General features: G+C 58.4%; 1 protein-coding gene across 4 annotated transcripts in view; it reads right to left on the bottom strand.

Moving 5' to 3' along the window:
• Positions 1 to 588: 588 nt before the first annotated feature.
• The window catches only part of PSD4 (pleckstrin and Sec7 domain containing 4), a 36,223-nt gene continuing 18,954 nt past the window's right edge, over positions 589 to 17,857 (bottom strand). For 3 of the 4 annotated variants that reach the window (XM_045979388.1, XM_045979389.1, XM_045979387.1), the window contains 16 exons: positions 15,053 to 16,149; positions 13,831 to 13,956; positions 13,467 to 13,545; positions 12,585 to 12,966; positions 9,831 to 10,007; positions 9,322 to 9,402; positions 9,064 to 9,176; positions 8,772 to 8,830; positions 8,505 to 8,594; positions 7,351 to 7,394; positions 6,841 to 7,001; positions 5,770 to 5,840; positions 5,496 to 5,662; positions 4,849 to 4,993; positions 4,435 to 4,578; positions 589 to 2,896 (listed from right to left, as the gene is read on the bottom strand). In XM_045979388.1, coding sequence (XP_045835344.1) covers positions 2,639 to 2,896; positions 4,435 to 4,578; positions 4,849 to 4,993; positions 5,496 to 5,662; positions 5,770 to 5,840; positions 6,841 to 7,001; positions 7,351 to 7,394; positions 8,505 to 8,594; positions 8,772 to 8,830; positions 9,064 to 9,176; positions 9,322 to 9,402; positions 9,831 to 10,007; positions 12,585 to 12,966; positions 13,467 to 13,545; positions 13,831 to 13,956; positions 15,053 to 16,039 — 3,084 coding nt within the window. In that variant the 5' untranslated portion in view covers positions 16,040 to 16,149 and the 3' untranslated portion in view covers positions 589 to 2,638. The remainder of the gene's footprint in view (positions 2,897 to 4,434; positions 4,579 to 4,848; positions 4,994 to 5,495; positions 5,663 to 5,769; positions 5,841 to 6,840; positions 7,002 to 7,350; positions 7,395 to 8,504; positions 8,595 to 8,771; positions 8,831 to 9,063; positions 9,177 to 9,321; positions 9,403 to 9,830; positions 10,008 to 12,584; positions 12,967 to 13,466; positions 13,546 to 13,830; positions 13,957 to 15,052; positions 16,150 to 17,857) is intronic. The other variant, XM_045979390.1, reaches the window with a different exon arrangement.

Below are 17,857 nucleotides of genomic sequence, written 5' to 3'. Positions count from 1 at the left end.
AGATGCGCCAACCCGCTTCCCAGGTGGGAGAGGAAGCGAGGGTGGACACAAGGTCAGACATACGCCTGTGGGCCACATCTGCCCCACACCTCAGGAGTGGGACTGGGAGCTCACTCAGTGTTCACTTTTGTGGGGACAATTCTTTGCGGGAACTCTAGGCTGCCCCCATATGGCTCCAGAAACTCTTTTTCCTCTCCATCAGCAGGAAGTTGTCAGAGTTGCAAACCTTCACATGGTCGACTTCTCCAGAAGTTGGGGGGCCTGGCTTGGACCACTGTGGGTTTAGGGAAGTGGAAGGTCCTGGTTCTGGTGATGGCTGGGGACAGATTAACTTCCTCTTCTTCAGGGAGCAGAGCTCTGCAGCGGGACACTTGAGCACACAAGCTTGAAAGATGCAAGCCCGCCCCCCAGTGGTCGAATGTGAGAACTGCAGCCTAGCCTAGCCCTCTCCACTTCCCCAGGCCTCCAGTCCAAGCCGCGCCTAGGCTGTATTGGCCAGGTGGGGTCCAGCGGCCCCCATCTGTCTCTGAAGGCTTCCGGTGCCCAGGTGAAAGACAGGTGCCAGTCTCACATGAGCAAAGAAGCATCAAACTGCCACATACATGCAAAAATGCAGACAAACCTCTGCCTTTTATTCTGGTTTTAGAAAGAAGGATACATGTTCAGTGAGGTCAAATAACCCACTCAAGGAGAAGCTTGCATCAGTCCTGGGGCAAGTCACCTCGATCTGATGCTAGGTGTTCACCTATTAGCTGCACATCCGTGCCCCAAACTGCTTTAAAAATATTTATCCGTGCCCCTGACCCCAGCCTACTGAATCCGAATCCCTGAGCAGAGTGGGAATGTGTCTTCCGCAGGCCTCTCCAGCAAGACGAAGTGTGCCTCTACCCTAACAGCAAGGAGCCAGAGGACAGGGCTGTTACCTCCTGGAGGCCAGAGACGTGTTCCATAAAAACTGGTCAATATCAGTTGTGAAATGAATGAATGAATGAGTGGGTGGGTGAACAAATGATTCCGAGGTCCCGAGGCTCTGACAGCCTGCACACACAGGGTTCCACACACGCACACGGACACACACAGGCACATTCAGACATGCACAGGCACCCGGGCAAAGGGAGACCCAGCCTGGGATCCTGCAGGGGGTCCCAGCTGCGCCAATCTCCCTGACCCTCGGTTCCTCGCACACACACGCACACCTCCTTCTTCACTGGCCTGCAGTTACTGTACACCGACTGAGTACCCGGGCCCTGCCCTGAGCTGAGCCCTGGCCAGACATCCCCTGTGGTCCCCGAACGGCCAGCCCCTCTTGGTGGCCTTCCAGGCCCCAGGGCTGGTTTCTAGCATGGATGGGAGGAGAGGGGCCCCGGCAGGAAGGCTGGAGAGGCCGTGCGTCAGCCAGCAGGCGGCAGCCGGGCAGCAGAGGCCCCTCTTGGCAGGCAGCCTGCTCGCACACTTGGCTGAACAGAGACAATGGTGGCTGCTTCTCCAGCCCAGCCTCCTTCCCACAGGCAGAGCCCGAGGTCCGTGAGTGGCCGGAACCTCCCCCAGAGCCCAGCTGGGTGGCAGCCAGAGGGCAGCACAGGGGGACTTCCCAGGAAGGGCAGCAAAGCCCCCTGAGAGCTGGCAGGGGGTTGAGGGATTCTGGAAGGGTCCCTGGTGCCCCTCCTTGGGAATGCAACTTCATGGGATGGGCTGCGTGGGAGGCAGCCAGGCTTCCACCCGGCCCTCACAGCTCCCACACCAGTTCCTTCCAAGAGGACCCCCAGGCAATATATCACGGCCTCTTGCCCCTCAGCCTCTCCCAGGTCTGAACCTGAGGGACCTCCTTCCCTGCTCTGAAGAAACAAAGACCCCTTGTTCCCAGGGCTCTCCACAGAGCTCTGGAGGCCCCATGCCCTCCGGCTTTCACTGACCACCAATGGCTCTGCTCTGATGATTAGCAATTGGGTGTGTGGGGTGTGGCCTCTCCCATCTGCCCCAGGTTCACGGGTGATTGTGGGGAAAGCACACGAAGGCCCAGGGCCGCAGAGTCAGCATCACCGAGTTTGTCCTCGAAGCCCCAGGAGCCCTACCTGTCAGGGGGCAGGGCCGAGCCCCCCTGCTCTCTCAGTCACCTGAGGCTGCCTGGGGTCTCCCAGGACCTCTCACCCCAGGCCACCCGACTCCCAGATCAAGACTGTCCTCAGAGCTGTGGCTCCCCTGGCTTGACTGTCCAGAGGCTTTCTGCTGCCCCAGCCTCCCTTCTGGAAGCTGAGGACCCGCGGGTTCTCGGATTCTCAAATGAGTGCTGAGCTGCCCTCAGGCCCAAGGAATGTGGCCACTCTAGACTGTGGACAGGGGAGGGTGACATGGGAGCGCAGCCCACCCCTTGACCTCTGTCCTCCCCTGGGAGTGAGCAGGGACAGGGGCAGTTGGGGGCTGCCGTGGGGGTGGGCACAGCAGTAGCGGGAAAGCTCTGGCAAAGGGGGCAGTGAGGACTGCAGAGGAACAGGGGCTGTCCTTCAGCGGGAGAGGGAGGGCCTCCTCCCCAGTCCGGACCCACTGAAGCAAGTCTCCTCCATGGGGTCTCATCTCAGGTCCCTTCCCCCACCCCCACACCCCTGAGCTCGGGGCCTGAGTCCGTGAGGCGGTCCCAGCTTCAGAGCTGATTGCGATTCCTCTTGGGTATGATCTTCCGGTAAGTTCTGCGCTCTGAGATGTTGCGTTTCACCTTGGCTGTGGTGGGGGCCTCCTCCTGGTGCAGGGACGGACTGGAGTGGGACTTCTTCAGGCTGGGCTTGGGCTCCTGAGCGCCTCCGGCTTCCCTCCCCAGCTGCTCTTCCCACAGGTCCAGGTCATCCGAGGGGCAGTGCAGACGGGCCACCAGCAGCTGCACGTAGGTCTCGTAGCGGGTTTTCTGCAATACACGGCCCCGCCCCCTTAACACCAGCCGGGCTTCTGCGCAGGAGGTGGCCAGAAGCATGCAGGGCAGACCGCTCCCACGTGTACAAAGCTCTTGACAGTAAAGATTTCTGCAGAAAGAGGGCTGGACCCACAGCCAGTGTCTGCACTGAGCTTGAGCAAGCCCACTTTGCAGAACACGGCAGCCACATCGCCAAACCCTGCAGTTACCTGGACAGGATTCTAACAGACCCACCAGCCCAGCCCTGTTCTAACAGCCTCCACCTTGTAGCGCTGTAACTAATGTCTCCAGAACGTGTTCCATCCCCAAGACACTAAAAGATCCATAACCCGCTAGGCCTGATCTGTGCGGCATTGCACACAAACAGCTCACATCTGTACTGAAGCCTAATTGAGTCTGAATCGCATTTTAACAATTGGCATCTGGAGAGCGGGATGCTAACTACCTTCATCTGCTTAACACTCGGAAGCCCTCTGTAACTAGCAGCCTTCGGATACAGGTCCCAGTGTAGTAAGTGCCTGCTCACCCTGGGTGGCTGGGTGGCCCAGGACTCCTTGTCTCCACTTGATCAAGAGGGCAATGAGGTCTAGGGAGGGCCTGGGGTTGCTACAGGTTGCAGCTGGTCATAGGTAGGGAGAGGCTAGAATTCTGCAGGCAGAGCTGGGTCCTGTCCCCCCAGGGCCTCTGGGAAGCAGTGCACCTACCAAGCCAAAGGCTGGGCCACAAAGGCAGGGAGAGGACAGCACGAAGCCCAGCACACACAGCCAGAGATGACACAGATGCTCCCTTCTCTGGTCTCTGCCTCTGGGTGGCTCTGACCCTCTCTGTTCTCATACTGTCCCTCACCTACCCCCACCGCCCCTCCCAGAATGTGCACACTGACCAGAGGCATAAGGTGTAAGGGGAGATGGGGAGACAGAATGGGGGGTCAGGGGATAAAACAGTGCAGCATCAGTCAGAGGGGCGAAAGGGTCCTTGGTGAAGGCTATAAATGAGGTACAGCCCTGACTGGAGTAGGATGTGAATTCATGGGGTTTGGACACGTTGTTTCATTCCTCCTTGCCTGTTTCCTCCCCTGTAAAGTGAAGATCGTGGTCCCTACCTCAGTTGTTAAGACAACTAAACAAGGTAATACACGCAAGTATGACAAATGCCATAAATACTGCCTATTAGGACTAGGCAGGTATTAGGGGAAATAATTAAACTAAAACACAGTTTTTCCTTCAATTTAAGTGAAGCCAAATACAGTACATTCTTAGGTGAAAGAAACTGATCAAATGTCTCCTGTTAGTGTTTTCAGAAAAGCAGCTTCTAGGAGTCCCCAGGACAAGAAGTGAAGGGGTCTGAGTGCACACGGACGCACCCACTTTGCGCACAGCCCTGCACATGAATTCGTACACAGGGCCTCCCCCAGCCCTGAGGGACCCCAGGGAACGAAGGCTGCGAGGCCGGATGCGGCCACGAGAGGGCGGCAGAGGGCCCAGCCGAGGTAGTGGGAGAGACCAGGGAAGGCGGAGACTCCGCAGCCTGACCTCATACTCCAGGTACTCCTTCCTCAAGCGGTACTCCTCCAGCTCGCGGCTGCGGCCCCGACGCTCCGGTAAGTTCCTCTGCAGATCCAGCAGGTCGTCGGAGGCGGCGTCCAGGCAGTTCTCGTGGGATCGATGCTGCTCCTCCTGGGAGCGGGAGGCGGAGGGGGAAGCTGTCCCACCCTACCCCTATCCATTCCCGGCCCGAGGTGCGCAGCCCACCGCAAACCCTTCAACGTTCTGGACCCAGTGGCGCAGCCCGTGCACCCTCCCTTCGTTCCCGGGCCCAGTGCGCAACCCACCCCTCTCCGGGTTCCTAAGCCAGGCGCGCAGCTCCGCCCTCCCATCTCCCACTTCTTCCCCGGGGCCGAGCAGCCTCCTTCCCCGCCGCACCCGCCCCTTCCGGGGCCCCCGTACCAGGGAGCTCTGGGCGGGACCTATAGGCAGGATGGGCCGGACGAATCGGCGCTGGGAGCCCACCGCGGCGGGGAAGGGCGGCGCCGAGTGCGTGGCGGCGGCCAGGTTGATGCGCGCGATCCAGGAACTCATCTCCTTCGCGGTGCTGAGGGCAGAGGTGACCGTCAGACCCCAAGGTGACAGAGTCGGCCCTGCCCCTCTCCCCCCCACTCCCACCCCAACCTCCTATGGTCTGCACAGCCTTCCAGACTCAGGATTCAGCGCTTCAAAAAGCCAGAAGCCCGCCCACCAGTCGAGGTGATTGACCTGTGCCGGTGGCTTTTATCATCGGTCAAAGAGGAAAATCTAGGAAGGCGATAGATTTTTACATCAAATGGGAAAAAATCAATCACTAGCGGCTTCCTGGAATCCTGGGTTCGGAAGTAGGAGGCTCGACCAGGTGCTGGACAGGGAAGAGGCCTGGTGGGCAGCAAAGTGGGCGGGGTCGGGGGAGCAGGTGCAGCCCGAGGACCCCTGCCACCAGCATTCTCCTGCTCCCACCAGGGTCCCGGCCAGTAGCCATCAGAGTGGTGAGCGAGGAACCAGGAAGAGGAGAGCCGGGGCCTTGCTGCTGGTCCATCGCCCCCCGCCCCCTCCCTGGGACTTACGGAGCCTGGAAGAGGTAGAGGCGCCAGTCGGCAGTCCGCAGCTGGAAGACGTGTGGCTTCTTGGTGTAATGGGTGGCCGGTGTGGCCAGCGAGTGGTGCACCCCCACGGGCTCGTCCACCATCTGCCCCACCAAACTCTCCCCTGCAGGGGGGCAGTGGTCCTCTCCCTGCCGCGGGGCACAGGGGCTCAGAAAAGAGGTGATCATCAGGGGCCCACCCTCTAAACCATTCTGGGCCCTTCCCTGCCCGTCAGGGCCCTGCACCCGCTTCCTACCTTCAGGAAGTAAAGGACCATCCCTCGAAGCAACGTGTGGAACATCTTCCAGCCGCGCTTGCCCCACGGCGCTGCCCCAGGAGCAGAACACAACCAGACTCAGACACACACGACCCCCTCTCCCCGCCAACTTCATCCCTCCCCAGGTGTACCTAAACACGCAGTGACATGCCAGCACCACAAGACACAGTCACGAACAAGCAGGTGCCACACCTCACACCCTGGCAGTTGCACTCAAGCCCAACAACAAAAGCAGATGTCCACACCGACTGTCCCCTCTCTCGACACTCATACCCACAAGCACACTGCCACCAGACGGCTCTCTGGTCCCATCCCAAGAGGCACAGGGGCTCAGCTCCTCATGCAGAAGGCGGCTCTCTGGGGTCACCTCTCCACCTTGCTCAGACCCTGTGGCTTCTCGAAGCCAAATGCTAGTTCCCCGGCCCGCTACCTCACCCTGTCCGGTCCATCCAGGACCCCATTACTGTTCTGGTCCTGTCGCTGCCCTGCTATAAAGCCGGCACCTGTCCTCAGTGAGGCCAGAGGTACCTCCTGCCGAAATGTTCCCAGCAGACAATGCCTGCTCCTTTGTCTGGGGGGATGCCCTCTAGCCTCTTCCACCAAGGTTTGGCTCAGGTACCATCATTTCCCAGAAGCCTCACCCATCCCTGTCCCCCACACCTCACGCCCAAGTCTAACCAAAGCCTGGCCCTCCTCCACACCCCCATACTCGATCTCCCCCTCCCTACACCCCTCAGCCATTTCCACCTTTTATCCCAGACACTGAGGTGCTCACCTAACCTCCCCCTTACTACGGGGGCCTGGGGAGCAGGGAGTACCTAGGTATGTCTTGTCTCTGTACCCCTGCCCCTGGTGTCTTACCTGGTGCCCAGCACATGATCCCCATCAAGGAAGCAACAAAGGCTGCCTGTCCCTGACCCTGACCGTGCCATCCCTCTGCACCCCAGCCCCCAGGTTACTTGCGCCAAGCCACTTGGCACTCCCGCAGGCACGCATACACTTGGGTTTGGTGGCGGACATGAGCCCCCCACGCCACAGGGCAGCACTCACTCTTCTTGCCGTCCGCATCATGATGCATCTTCCGGGCCAGGATGCCCTGCTTGTAGGTGGGCACCGTGGGGTTCTGGGCCAGCTGCAGGAAAGGGTTGCTCAGCTTGCCAGTGGGGGGAGACACCTGGGACTTCTCTGGTCGGCCTGCGTCTTCCTCATCCCTGGGCATCAGAGAATCAGGTTGGGGGTACTGACAGGCAGAGGCCACCAGGAGGTGCCCATGCACCTGTACCCCAGGATCCCCAAAAAGGAGTCCTTCAAAGCCAGCCCATCCATTCCTTTCATCCCCACCCCCCATGGCCCCTGACTTCTCCAGGTGTTACCTGGGCTCCTTCACCCCTTGGAGAATTGCCCAGGGTCCGGCCTCTGGCTGGACCCCGCTCAGAGGGGAACTCCGTCCAGCACCCCCTTCTTGGCTCACGCGACTCTCAGGAAGGCAAGTGGAGGGAGGACAGGCCCAGGGACTGGGGAAAGGGGCAGGGAGTAGAGGGAAGAGGGACTGTCACTTACACAGCCCATTCAAGCTTCTCACTTCGGATAGACCAGTAGAGGGCCTAGAACAGAAGCACACAGTGGGCAGGTAGCCTCGGCCCGTGGGGCCCAAATTCTGGCTGGCCCAGGTCAGACAGGGCCAAGCTGCAGTCTGCCTCTTCTACCCCCAGCACAGCTGCCTTCCTCCTTGAGCGGGAAGCAGCTCCCGCATGCATCCAGGTACTCGCGCGCGTAAGCGTGAAGCCACTGACAGAGCCATGTGCCAGGCACCGTGGCACACGCTCCAGACAGGATGAGCAAAGCAATCCTAGTCCCTACCTGAGCTTAGGGAGGCCTGAGCTAGTTCTCCGGGAAAGGAAATGAATCACCCAGTACCATCCTGCCCTGAGGGATAGGACAGAGCAGGAACAGCCGACGATGGGGGGTGGGGGGCAGGTAACAAATGGATGGTGAAGGAATGAGTCAACAAGGCACTGGGACTTGGAAATGATCTAACAGAGTATTCATGTCCATGCAGTCTTGCTTGCCTTTTTAGCCCCGGCAAAGTCCAGCAGGGTGCCAAGCACACAGCAAGTGTTCCAGAAACGTCCACCACGCAGACCAAAGAACCAGTGCATCACTGCGTATGAAAAGCCAGCTGTGTGCCCCGTGCACTGTGCTAGGCCCTGACGACATTTATTTCATTGTGAGCACCATGCCGTAAAGTAGTCGCTACCCCAGGAGGAACTCGAGCGGACCAGGGGGCAAGCTGCCCAAGACTAGAGTTCAAACCCTAGAACATCTGGCTTCTAAGTCTTAGACTTACTGGCGATTGAAACTTTGCCCTTTGCTCATTCCGAGAACCAAAGACCCAGTGCATCTCAAGACTCCCCATGCTCAGAATCACCTGGAAACTCCAGAGAACATCTTAGGGGTCCCAGCCCCAGGGATTCTAATTCAGTAGATCCAAGGCAGGAGCCTACGAATTCGCACAAGCCAACAAACTCTAAGGTGTGGCAGCTGCCAGCAAGGACGCACACTCTAGTACCTTCCATACACAGGCCACAGCCTCCCAAGGACATTGCAGCAGAGCCAATCCCAGGCTGAGCATCGTCCCCACCTTCGGGGGGGACAAAGAGCTACAGAGGGAGCCCCGGTATCACCAGCCCAGGGAATAGCCCCTTGTGCCTTACCTTCAGCAGCTCCTTCGGGAAGTTCCCGCCGTCTCGCAGGCCGTTCAGGTTGGTGATAAACTCCTGGCAGCTCATGCTCTTCCCAATGTTCTGTGGCCATTGAGGGAAGTAAGGCAACAGGCACACACTCCCCACCCCCACAGAATACCTCCCCCCACCACCGTTGGCCACTCTGGAACCTTCTCCAGTTCTCCAGACCTACCTTCCCCAGAGCCCTTCCATGACCCCATCCCAGCCCTCTGGCCTCAAGCTCCCCCGTGCCCTCACCTGTCCGTGCAGGTCCGTGTTGAGGAGCATGATGGCACAGGTCAAGGTGTGAACGGAATCTGCCCCAGAGGGAGGTGAGTAGAGAGAAAGCTCCTTAGAACCAGGACTCCTGCCTTTCCACTGCCCAGGCTGGGTGGGGTGACCGCAGATGCTTTTGGGTCTCCACAGCCCCCCAAACACACGCCCATGAGCTGGTACCCAGTAAATGCCTGAGCAGACCCAGGAGACACTTCCATGCCATCCCTCAAGGCAGCCCAGCGTACCCTGCCCTCGGGGCCCGCCCCCTCCCTACCTGCGGAGGAGAAGGCCCCCGGATTGCAGTAATGGAAGCGTTTGGAGAACTGGTAGAGGATTCGCTCCCGCTCCTGAGTCTCCCCGCTGAGCACCAGGGCCTGGAGGAAGCACCTGGAAGGAGGACCAGAGTCCAAGACAGGGCCCAGGCTGGGGCAGCCAGCAGGCTCCAGAGCTGGGGGCCAATCAGATTCTGGCCTCACTGGGGCCACCACCTCCCAGCCATCCCTCCTCCCCAGAGAGGGCCTGGAGGCCTTACCGGAGGGCTCGGTCCAGGCTCTGGCCTCCAAACTGGAAGAAGGACAAGTACTCCTTAGCCACAGCCCTACTGAAGTCATTGCTGCAGAGAGGAAACGGGAATGAAGCCTGCAGTGGGGGTGGGGGGTGGGGGGGTGTCTGGGCTGGGGCCGCAGATGCCAAGGAGCTCCAGGACCCGTGCACATTCCCGGAGGGTGAGAGAGCAAGGGAGCAGCCGGGGTCTGGTCTGCCGTGGGCACCCGTCTACTGCTGAGTGGGGAGCACACGTGGAGTTGGATGGGGGGGACAAGGTGGCCAGGTCCGGTGGCTCGAGACAGGGCTCAAGAGTGTGGAGAAGAGGTGACAAGTGGGACTTAAGAAGAGCAAGAGGCAGGCACTGTCCGGGGACGGATTAGGACAGGAGCGAGGGGATGAAGGTCAGCAGTGGGGCAGCCGGTGGACGGAGTCTGCTGACCGTGCCTCCCTCTCCCGACACAACCTCCAGCCGGGCTCAGGGTCAAATCCCCTTACTTCTTCTGCAGGTAGGCGGCCACTTCAGACTTCCGGAAGCCTTCCAGGTGGTAGAGGCGAGAGGCCAAGTTCCAAGCCACCTTGTCGCTGCTGACACCATTAGCCAGCTTGTCTCCAGTCTGTGGCCTCTGGCCTTCCTCCGGGCCCTGCGCCTGGGGCATGGGGCTCTCGGGAAGCCTGCGAATGTCCAATAGTGTCCTCAGACTTCCACGAGGGATGGACAGGTGGGGGTATTGGGTCAAGTGTCCCTCCAGGTCAGTCATGGAAGGGGTGCTCGGCAGGGGAGCGGGAGTGGTTGGGGGAGCAGCTGGACCAGGGCCTTACTGGGGAAACTCGTGCCTGGCCTGGCCTGGCCCAGGCACTGGGACGATCCGGAGACGTGGCGTACCCGGCAGGCTGGCAAGGGCTGGAGCCAAGCTTAGCACACGGCGCCTTCTCAGGTCAACCACAAGGACGTTCTGGGCCTAGCTCACCTCAGGCGGCAGGTGCAGCCCTTTGAAGATGCCAGTAGCACTGAACCCATCCCCAGGAGGGATGGCACTGGTCTCCCCGACCCCACCAGCCACTCGTCTCCCTCACCTGTCCTGCCCCACTCGTGATGCCTCCTTGACCCCTCCCCGCCCCAGCCCCAGGCTTTCCTTCTAGAGCTGGAGCCAAGGAAGGTGCAAGGGTGAGGGGAGATCAGGAGGCGAGACTGGCTTCAGGCACGGCGACAGCTGGCAGCGGGGATGGGGGGCGGTCAGAGGTGGCTTCCTCTGACACACTCGGGGACACTCAGCATCTGACACTCAGAACTTTCGAGGCAACCAAGCCCAGTCTCTGCCGGACTCTTCCATTTCCCCGGCAACCCGACCACCAGGGCTGGGGGATCCTCTTTACAGGGTATTGGGATATTCCATAGCCCAGTGACCACAGTTAGGGAGCTAGACGGGACCAGCATCAGCAGCACCTGCAAATGTTCATGGGCAAACTGACACTTATACCACGAGGCCACACCTGACAGTCCCTCTGCCCGAATACAAACATCCATCTCTGCCCCTGCCTGGACTGCGTCTTCGCAGCTCACTCCTCCCTGAGGCTCCTGGGGGTGTAACGGTGCCCCGCTGCAATGGGACAGACGCATCTCGCCCCCCCAAAAACACAGGGTATCATGAAGTCTGTGTTAGTGCGGCCAGAAGATTCTAGGAGTCGCAGGAAAAGCCACTGACAGACAAGGAACTGGAGGCGTTAGTCCAGCGGGCTGTTGGAGAGGAGAAAAATGACGACACGCTTGTCACATCTGAAGAGCGCTGTTTGATAATCAGCTGAGCGAGCCCAGAAATGACCTCGTGGATTAGTGTTACAAAAATAGTATCTAGAGGGGGAGCTGCTTTGGGGGAAAAATAATGCAAATATAAACTGTCATAGGATTGTGTACTTTAAATGGGTACACTGTACGGTCTGTGAATTATTTCTCAATAAAGCTATGATTAAATTCATTAACGGAGGTGTGGGGCCTGCTTGGGATTTTCTCTCTCCCCCTCTCTTGGCTCCTCCCCCTCCAAAAAATAAAAATCAAAAATTAAATTAATTGACTGGAGTGAAACAAAATGAAACAATAAAATATTATAAAAGTAGCCTCTGTGACCTCACTGTGACAGTCAAGCACAAAGGAGAGCTCCCATGGGACCAAACACACTCGGGCCAGGAAAATTAGCTCAATATTGTGCTGAAAATAAGACTGAACTTCTTTGTGTAATAATATTTAGCATCCTAGCAAGAAAAGTCCTAATCAATCCTTTTTCATTACTTACTATGAATATATGATTCTCATTTCAGGTGGATCTACTTACTTTTCTCTTGGGCTGAACTTGACTTTAGTTTTGGTATGACGAGCCCTCTCTTTTCAGATCCGGAAAGACTCCCCATTGATTCCCAAGCCTCCCAGCACCTCCAGAGGCTGAACGGTTTTCCAGATGCATGAGAGAGATGCTTTCGTTTTGACACTGCCTGAGGTTCTGTCCCCATCATCCCGAGACACAGAGATGGCGGGAGAGGGCTGACCCTCCAGTTAGTGCAACCCAAACCATCACGGTTCCCCCTTGCCTCTTCAGGAGGTCCCCTCCTTTCCCAGGTGGAGGCCCCAGGCGCTGTCAGTCCCCTGCAGCCTCCGGAGGGAGGTAGACATCTAGCTTGATTTCCCCGTGGTCCTATTCCTGCGTCTGGCCACAGATCTGGGGTCATTCGATCCTGCTATGGTGTACCGAGATCCACTTCCTTGGTTCCAATCACACCTGCCCTTGGTGTTCTGGCTTTCGCTGGAGATCTTAGCCATACCCTCAGCCTAAGGCTCACTGATGGGTTTCCCCCAGACACGTCCTTCAAGTTCAAAGCACTGTGTCATTCCCCAATCACAAGCTCTGACCTTCCTGCTCCCCACCCTGCTTAGCATGACACCCATTTTTTCTGGGTACAGGGCCCTTGTCAGGGCCCCCAAACACCTCCCCCCCTTCTCCCCTGTGTCCAGGCTCTTGGGACATTGCCTCACCACGCACAAACCCTGCCCTGTGCGTAAAACCGTCTGCTTTCTGGTTTCTCGTGCTTTCCAACCCTCCAGTGTTGCTCAAAGCTGCAGGCACCCAGTCATACAATCCTAGCTTAATTGATGTTAGTATATTAAATCCCAGCAGGCATTTCTCATGCTCCATCCAGGCCAGGGAATTCTTAAATGTATCCACAATTAGAAGCCAGAGAGTGGGTTCGTCGGACACTTACCCTGCCGCAGAGATCAAGCACGCGCCAGGCTGGACGGCTCCGGCCTCTGCCGTCCCGGCTGGGCCTTCACTCTTCACTTCCTCCCCTGGCTGTGGGGGTTCTCCTGCCTCCTCTTTCTCCGGGAAGCTTGGCTCTGCCCCATCAGTCTCTAAGAGTGAAGGGCATGAAGCATCTAGTGTCTGCTCGGGAAGACTGCTGCCCCAGTTGGGGCCCCGGGGCAATGGGCTGCCTTCCCGTGAGGACACAGGGCTGGGCCTGGGGCCAGGGCCTCTGCTCTCAGACTCGGGGCTGCTGGGTTCCGGCGATGAGGCTGGGCTCCCCCAGGGGCCAGGAGCCAAGGTGCACAGAGCAGACTCCTGGGGACACTCAGCATCACTGTCACCTGAGGAAGAACATGGAGGAAAGCTGACATGGGGTGAGAGGCAGGCTGAGGGCCAAGGGGCCCCGCAGAGCCAGGAAAACAGCCGGGAGGGCCACCTCCGCAAGCTTCCCTCCCTGCGGCTCCACCCCCTGGAGCTGGGCAGCATGTTCTGTCCCTCCTCCGCTGGGGACCTCCCACATGCGGAGGCAGCGGGCAGAAGGCTCCCAGGACTCCAGACCCCAGGCAACCCCCGGGGTTCAAGGCTTTCTAAACCACTAGGACCCAGGCGTCAGAAATGCTGGGTCTTTGGCACATTTCTTCATGGATTCTACGAAATGAGCATTTTCAAACCCATTGTATGAATGAAGTCAGAGGAGAGGCAGGATTTCACCCCTGGTCTGCCTTCCACACGATACAATAGGACTTCTCAATGCTATCTGCGGATCCAAGGACGATCTTTGTCCCCATCCAGATCCAAAGCCTCCTGCACCCAATTTCCCAGAGCCCATACGAGGTCTCACCTTGGTCCTGGGAGATCAGAGGCACCCCGGGCCAGGAAGGACCCTCTTCCGTCTGCCAGCCTTCCGGGCTGGGCAGGGCCTGTTGAGAGAGGCACAGGATCTCCGTGAGCCCTGGAGGCACTGAGAAGGGGGGCAGGGGAGAATGACTTTGAATATCCAGGGCCCTCCCTCCCTGTTCTCTTCCCACCCTGGCCACAGGGGGGCCCCAGTCTCATCCAGGGCCCTCAGATCAGAAGAGGAACCCCGGAGAGAAGACCTACATCCTAGGGGTACTGGTGCCTGCCCTGAGAATCGAGAATCACTGGCGCTCACGTTCCTCCATACAGATGGGGAAGGGGACGCCGAGTGAGGGAAAGTGACTTGCCCAAGGTTGTACAGGATGCCTGGCAGAGCTGGGGTCAGAACAAACTTGTCCTGTTTCCGAGGTCAATACTTTGTCCACACCGGATGCCGCAGATGGGGCAGGGCCAAGACTGTCCCCCAGAGAAGTCTTAGAGAGAAAGAGAGGCAAGAGGTTTGACCCAAGGGAAACTGTTCTTAGGGCCTATAATACACCCCGTTAGGCCTCGGGAGCCCCTCCTCCATGCTCACTGATTTCCAGTCTTCTCTGTCCCCATCTTCCTCCCTCCGTGGTCTGCTGTACCAGCCCAAGGACCGGCTGTATTACAGGGAGGGTGACAGCGTCCAGGCCCTGGGACAGAGCAGTGGCCACTTGCTGTGAGGATGAGGCTCCCAGGCTTTCCCCTGAGGACCCCAAGAACCCTAGAGCAACAAGGTCGTGAGAACGCACTCTCACGGGACAGAGCCACAACACTGCAGCCTTGGGGCTGGGGGACACCGACAGTACCTAGCAGCTCCTGTTATCGTGGGGTCAGGTGGAAGACTTGCTCTGGGTAATGACTCTTCTGCATTTTCTCTGGGACCAGAGAGATTAGAAAGTTATAGTCCTGCTTGGCCATCTTGAGTTTCCTTATCTCTTGAGCAGAAGGTTCCCTGGGAAACCTGTGCTCCCTACCATCTCACGTCATTTGTCCCCGGAGCTCGGCCCAGTTGCTATCGAGGACCTCTGCCATTGTCGTGAGGGCCCAATCTATCCACCCTGGGGAGTGGGGTGGAGGGATGGGAATGAAAGATGGTGAACTCAAAGTAACTAAATGCCGAAATCTCTCAAGAAAAGGCCAGACTCTTAAAACAGATATCTCCTGCCTGGGGCAGAGGTCATCTGGCTTGTTATGGTTGGGAAAGTCCTGGAGGTGGGAGGGGTCGAGTCTAAGAATGGCCTAGAACACACTGCCTTGAAGGAGCTGTTTGTTCTCCAAATGTGTCCAGACACAGTCCCTGGAGTTGCTGAGATGGAGACATTTGTGGACTTAATTGCCAGCACGTTCCGTTGACATCATGGCATTTGTACAATGTCCTGTAATTTTGAAGGCCACACTGGGCCTGCTTTTCTGCTATATTGCTTCAGGATTCCAAAAGGCCCTAGCATCGAAAAAGAGTGTTCTGGGCCCAGTGACCACAGAGAATAGCCCTTCCTTCCCTGTCCCTACGCGCAGTCTTGGGTGGGTCCCCAGGGCTCGGCTTACCTCAGTCTCCCCCCAGTCAGGAGGTGCTTCAGGGGTCTCCTTGGTGGCCTCATTCACCACAGGCCACGAGAAGGAGTGAGGTTTGTAGGTGGGTACAGGGAACGGAGGCGTGGTGTGCCCGCTAGAATCAGCTGTGCCAGCCTCCAAATCCGGCTTGCTGTCCAAGTCCCATAGGACTCCCCCTCCTGGGAGAGGAGGCTCCAGGATGTGGGGACACTGGGGCTTGGGTCCCACATCCATGCAGGAATCTGAGAGCCCCCAGGACAAGCGAGTTCCAGAAGCACTGATGTCTGAGCAAGGGCTTTCCAAAAAGAGGGGATTGTCAAAGAACAGGCTCTCCTCCTCGGCACCCCACTCCGGGGAGGAGTCTGTCCTTCCCTCCCTGGGCCACAGGGAGTACTGGGTCTCCCCCTCAGTGCCACTGCTGTCTCCCCCCGGGGCCTCATCCACCAGTGAGTCGTCCACCGGTGAGCTGGGGTGGAGGCCTGAGCCCCGGGGGCCCGCGGGGCTAGAGGGGAAAGCGGGGAGCTCCACAGGGGCAGCGGGGAGGCAGCACCTCAGCTCAGCCCTGAGCCCCTCTGTCTTCTCCAGCTCCTCCTCCAGGTCCAGGACACACATCTGGGCCTGCAGGATGCCTGCCCAGAACACCACCTGCGTAGACGTGCTCTGGCTCTGCCTCGGGCTCCCCAGGGGATGGATATTCCCCGGTGACCCGGGGGGCTCTGCTTTGTGCCTGGGCTCCTCCTGGGAGGAGCTACACCCCAGGTGCAGGGGCTCGGTGCTGGACCCCTCAGGGGGAGCATCTGGCCTCGCAGAATCGGGAGGCTCCAAGGCCCAGGTCTGTTCTCCATGAGGTTCGGGAGGGTCGGGAAGGCTGCATGTGTCCCTCAGGTGCGCCCCTGGGCCAGGCTGCAGGTTGTCTCCCAAATAGAGGTTGAGAAATTCCATGGGTTTGGGGTGTTCTGATAGTCCGTCGTCTCCCATCATCCAACGTGCAAGCTGCTCTGGCGCCCCCAGAAGTGTCTGCCTTCACAGTCCCATGGCGTGGGTCCAGGGCAGCAGCGCTGGCAGCGGGTGGGGGGATCTACACGCCTACACTGGAAGTGCCGAAAGCAAAGGCATGTTAGCGAAGTGTGCTCAGCCCCGGGAGGCCCATGTCTTGTGTATCAGACAGGTTTCCGGGGTTCTGCCGCAGCCCCGGCCGAGGGGCGTGTGCCCTCCACAGCCTTGCCTGGGTTGAGGGGGGCACCAGAGACACTGTCTGCCCCCAGCCCCCCCCACCTCTACTGCTCGGACCACGGCGGCCCTTCTCCAGAGACACCTGCCTGCTGGCTGAAAGTGGCCGAGTGGCTTCCCTGAAAAAGATAAATGGGACACACTGGACCTTCTCCTTGGGCATGTGGGGCAGAGAATGGAGACACTGAAGTGGTTGGTGGCAGGAACGGAAGGTGGACGTCCCTCAGAACAGCATGAAAGCCATGGTAAACTGAAAAACACACATCAGCCAAGAATGTGGGAGCCACACAGACAGACTCCAGGCCAGGAGCCCTGAGGAAGGCACAGGTGCACAGGAGAGGAAGGCACAGGCTGCCTTATTTCTACATCCCAGGCCTTCTGTCCTGCCTCATCTCAGCTGGGGGCCCCTCGCAGGAGGACCCCCCCAGTCCTGGAGCACCACCCACCAGCTGTGAGGGGAGGGGAGGCTGTGGAGGAGCCCATGGGGGCTATACCACATCTGCTCAGACCCGCCCTGTGCATCGGCCACACTATCACCACGTGCATGCAGCCGAGGAATCTTAGGATATTTTCCAGGAGCAAGTGTCTCCATCCTCTGCAGGTAGACAAGTCACATGGCTCTCTGGGTGGCCCTGCTTCTTCAAAACAATGGCTCGTTTTGGTCCCATGGACACCTGTTTCCCACTGCATAGGGGATCCCAGGCAGCTCAGGGTTAAGGGCATGGCCCTTCCAGCACAGTATGGTCCCCAGCAAAGAACGCATCCCTGACTCCATCACATGGAGTCTCTGTGTCTTCCCTTTGGCCCACTTCCTTCACTCACGCATCTGCACCCTGAAGTCTTATATGCGCTTGCGTGCTGTATTAAACTATTTGGGGGAACAAGCGTATAAAGAAACTCACACCTAGGGGCGCCTGGGTGGCTCAGTGGGTTAAGCCTCTGCCTTTGGCTCAGGTCATGATCCCACAGTCCTGGAACCGAGTCCCGAATCGGGCTCTCTGCTCAGCAGGGAGCCTGCTTCCCCCTCTCTCTCTGCCTGCCTCTCTGCCTACTTGTGATCTCTGTCAAATAAATAAATAAAATCTTTAAAAAAAAGAAAGAAAGAAAGAAAGAAAGAAAGAAAGAAAGAAAGAAAGAAAGAAAGAAACACATACCTGCTCCCAACTTGTAAACCACCCCCCTCCCTCCGCCGCTGCCTACCTATGGGCCCACCATCAGACACTCAATAAATAGGAATCCCCAGGGCTGGAAAACTGGGGTCAGGTGAGGGGCCTACTGTCCAAACCTATTTCCTGAGGTCACCTAGGAAACATGGCTTGGCCCTCCTTCAGGAGCATACCTGACAGAAATGAAATAGGACCACCATGAATTTTAGTTTCTTGTTCCTCCTGAGAGCCTCTGTCTAAAAGTCCCTCAGAAATAGAACCCCTTTCTGGACTTTTCCCTCTCTGTCCCAACTCCCCACCCCCACCCCAGTCCAACCTCGGAGCAAGAATGTCATTGCTGAACTCGGGCCTGAGTGATCCTGAACTTGCAGTCCCAGGGGAAAGCCAGCCTTCGGGGCCACCA

This window comes from Meles meles, chromosome 15, assembly GCF_922984935.1.
Source record: "Meles meles chromosome 15, mMelMel3.1 paternal haplotype, whole genome shotgun sequence".
Taxonomy (NCBI): domain Eukaryota; kingdom Metazoa; phylum Chordata; class Mammalia; order Carnivora; family Mustelidae; genus Meles; species Meles meles.
The sequence above is the reverse complement of the archived record's forward strand: the minus strand, read 5'-3'. Positions and strand labels throughout refer to the sequence as shown.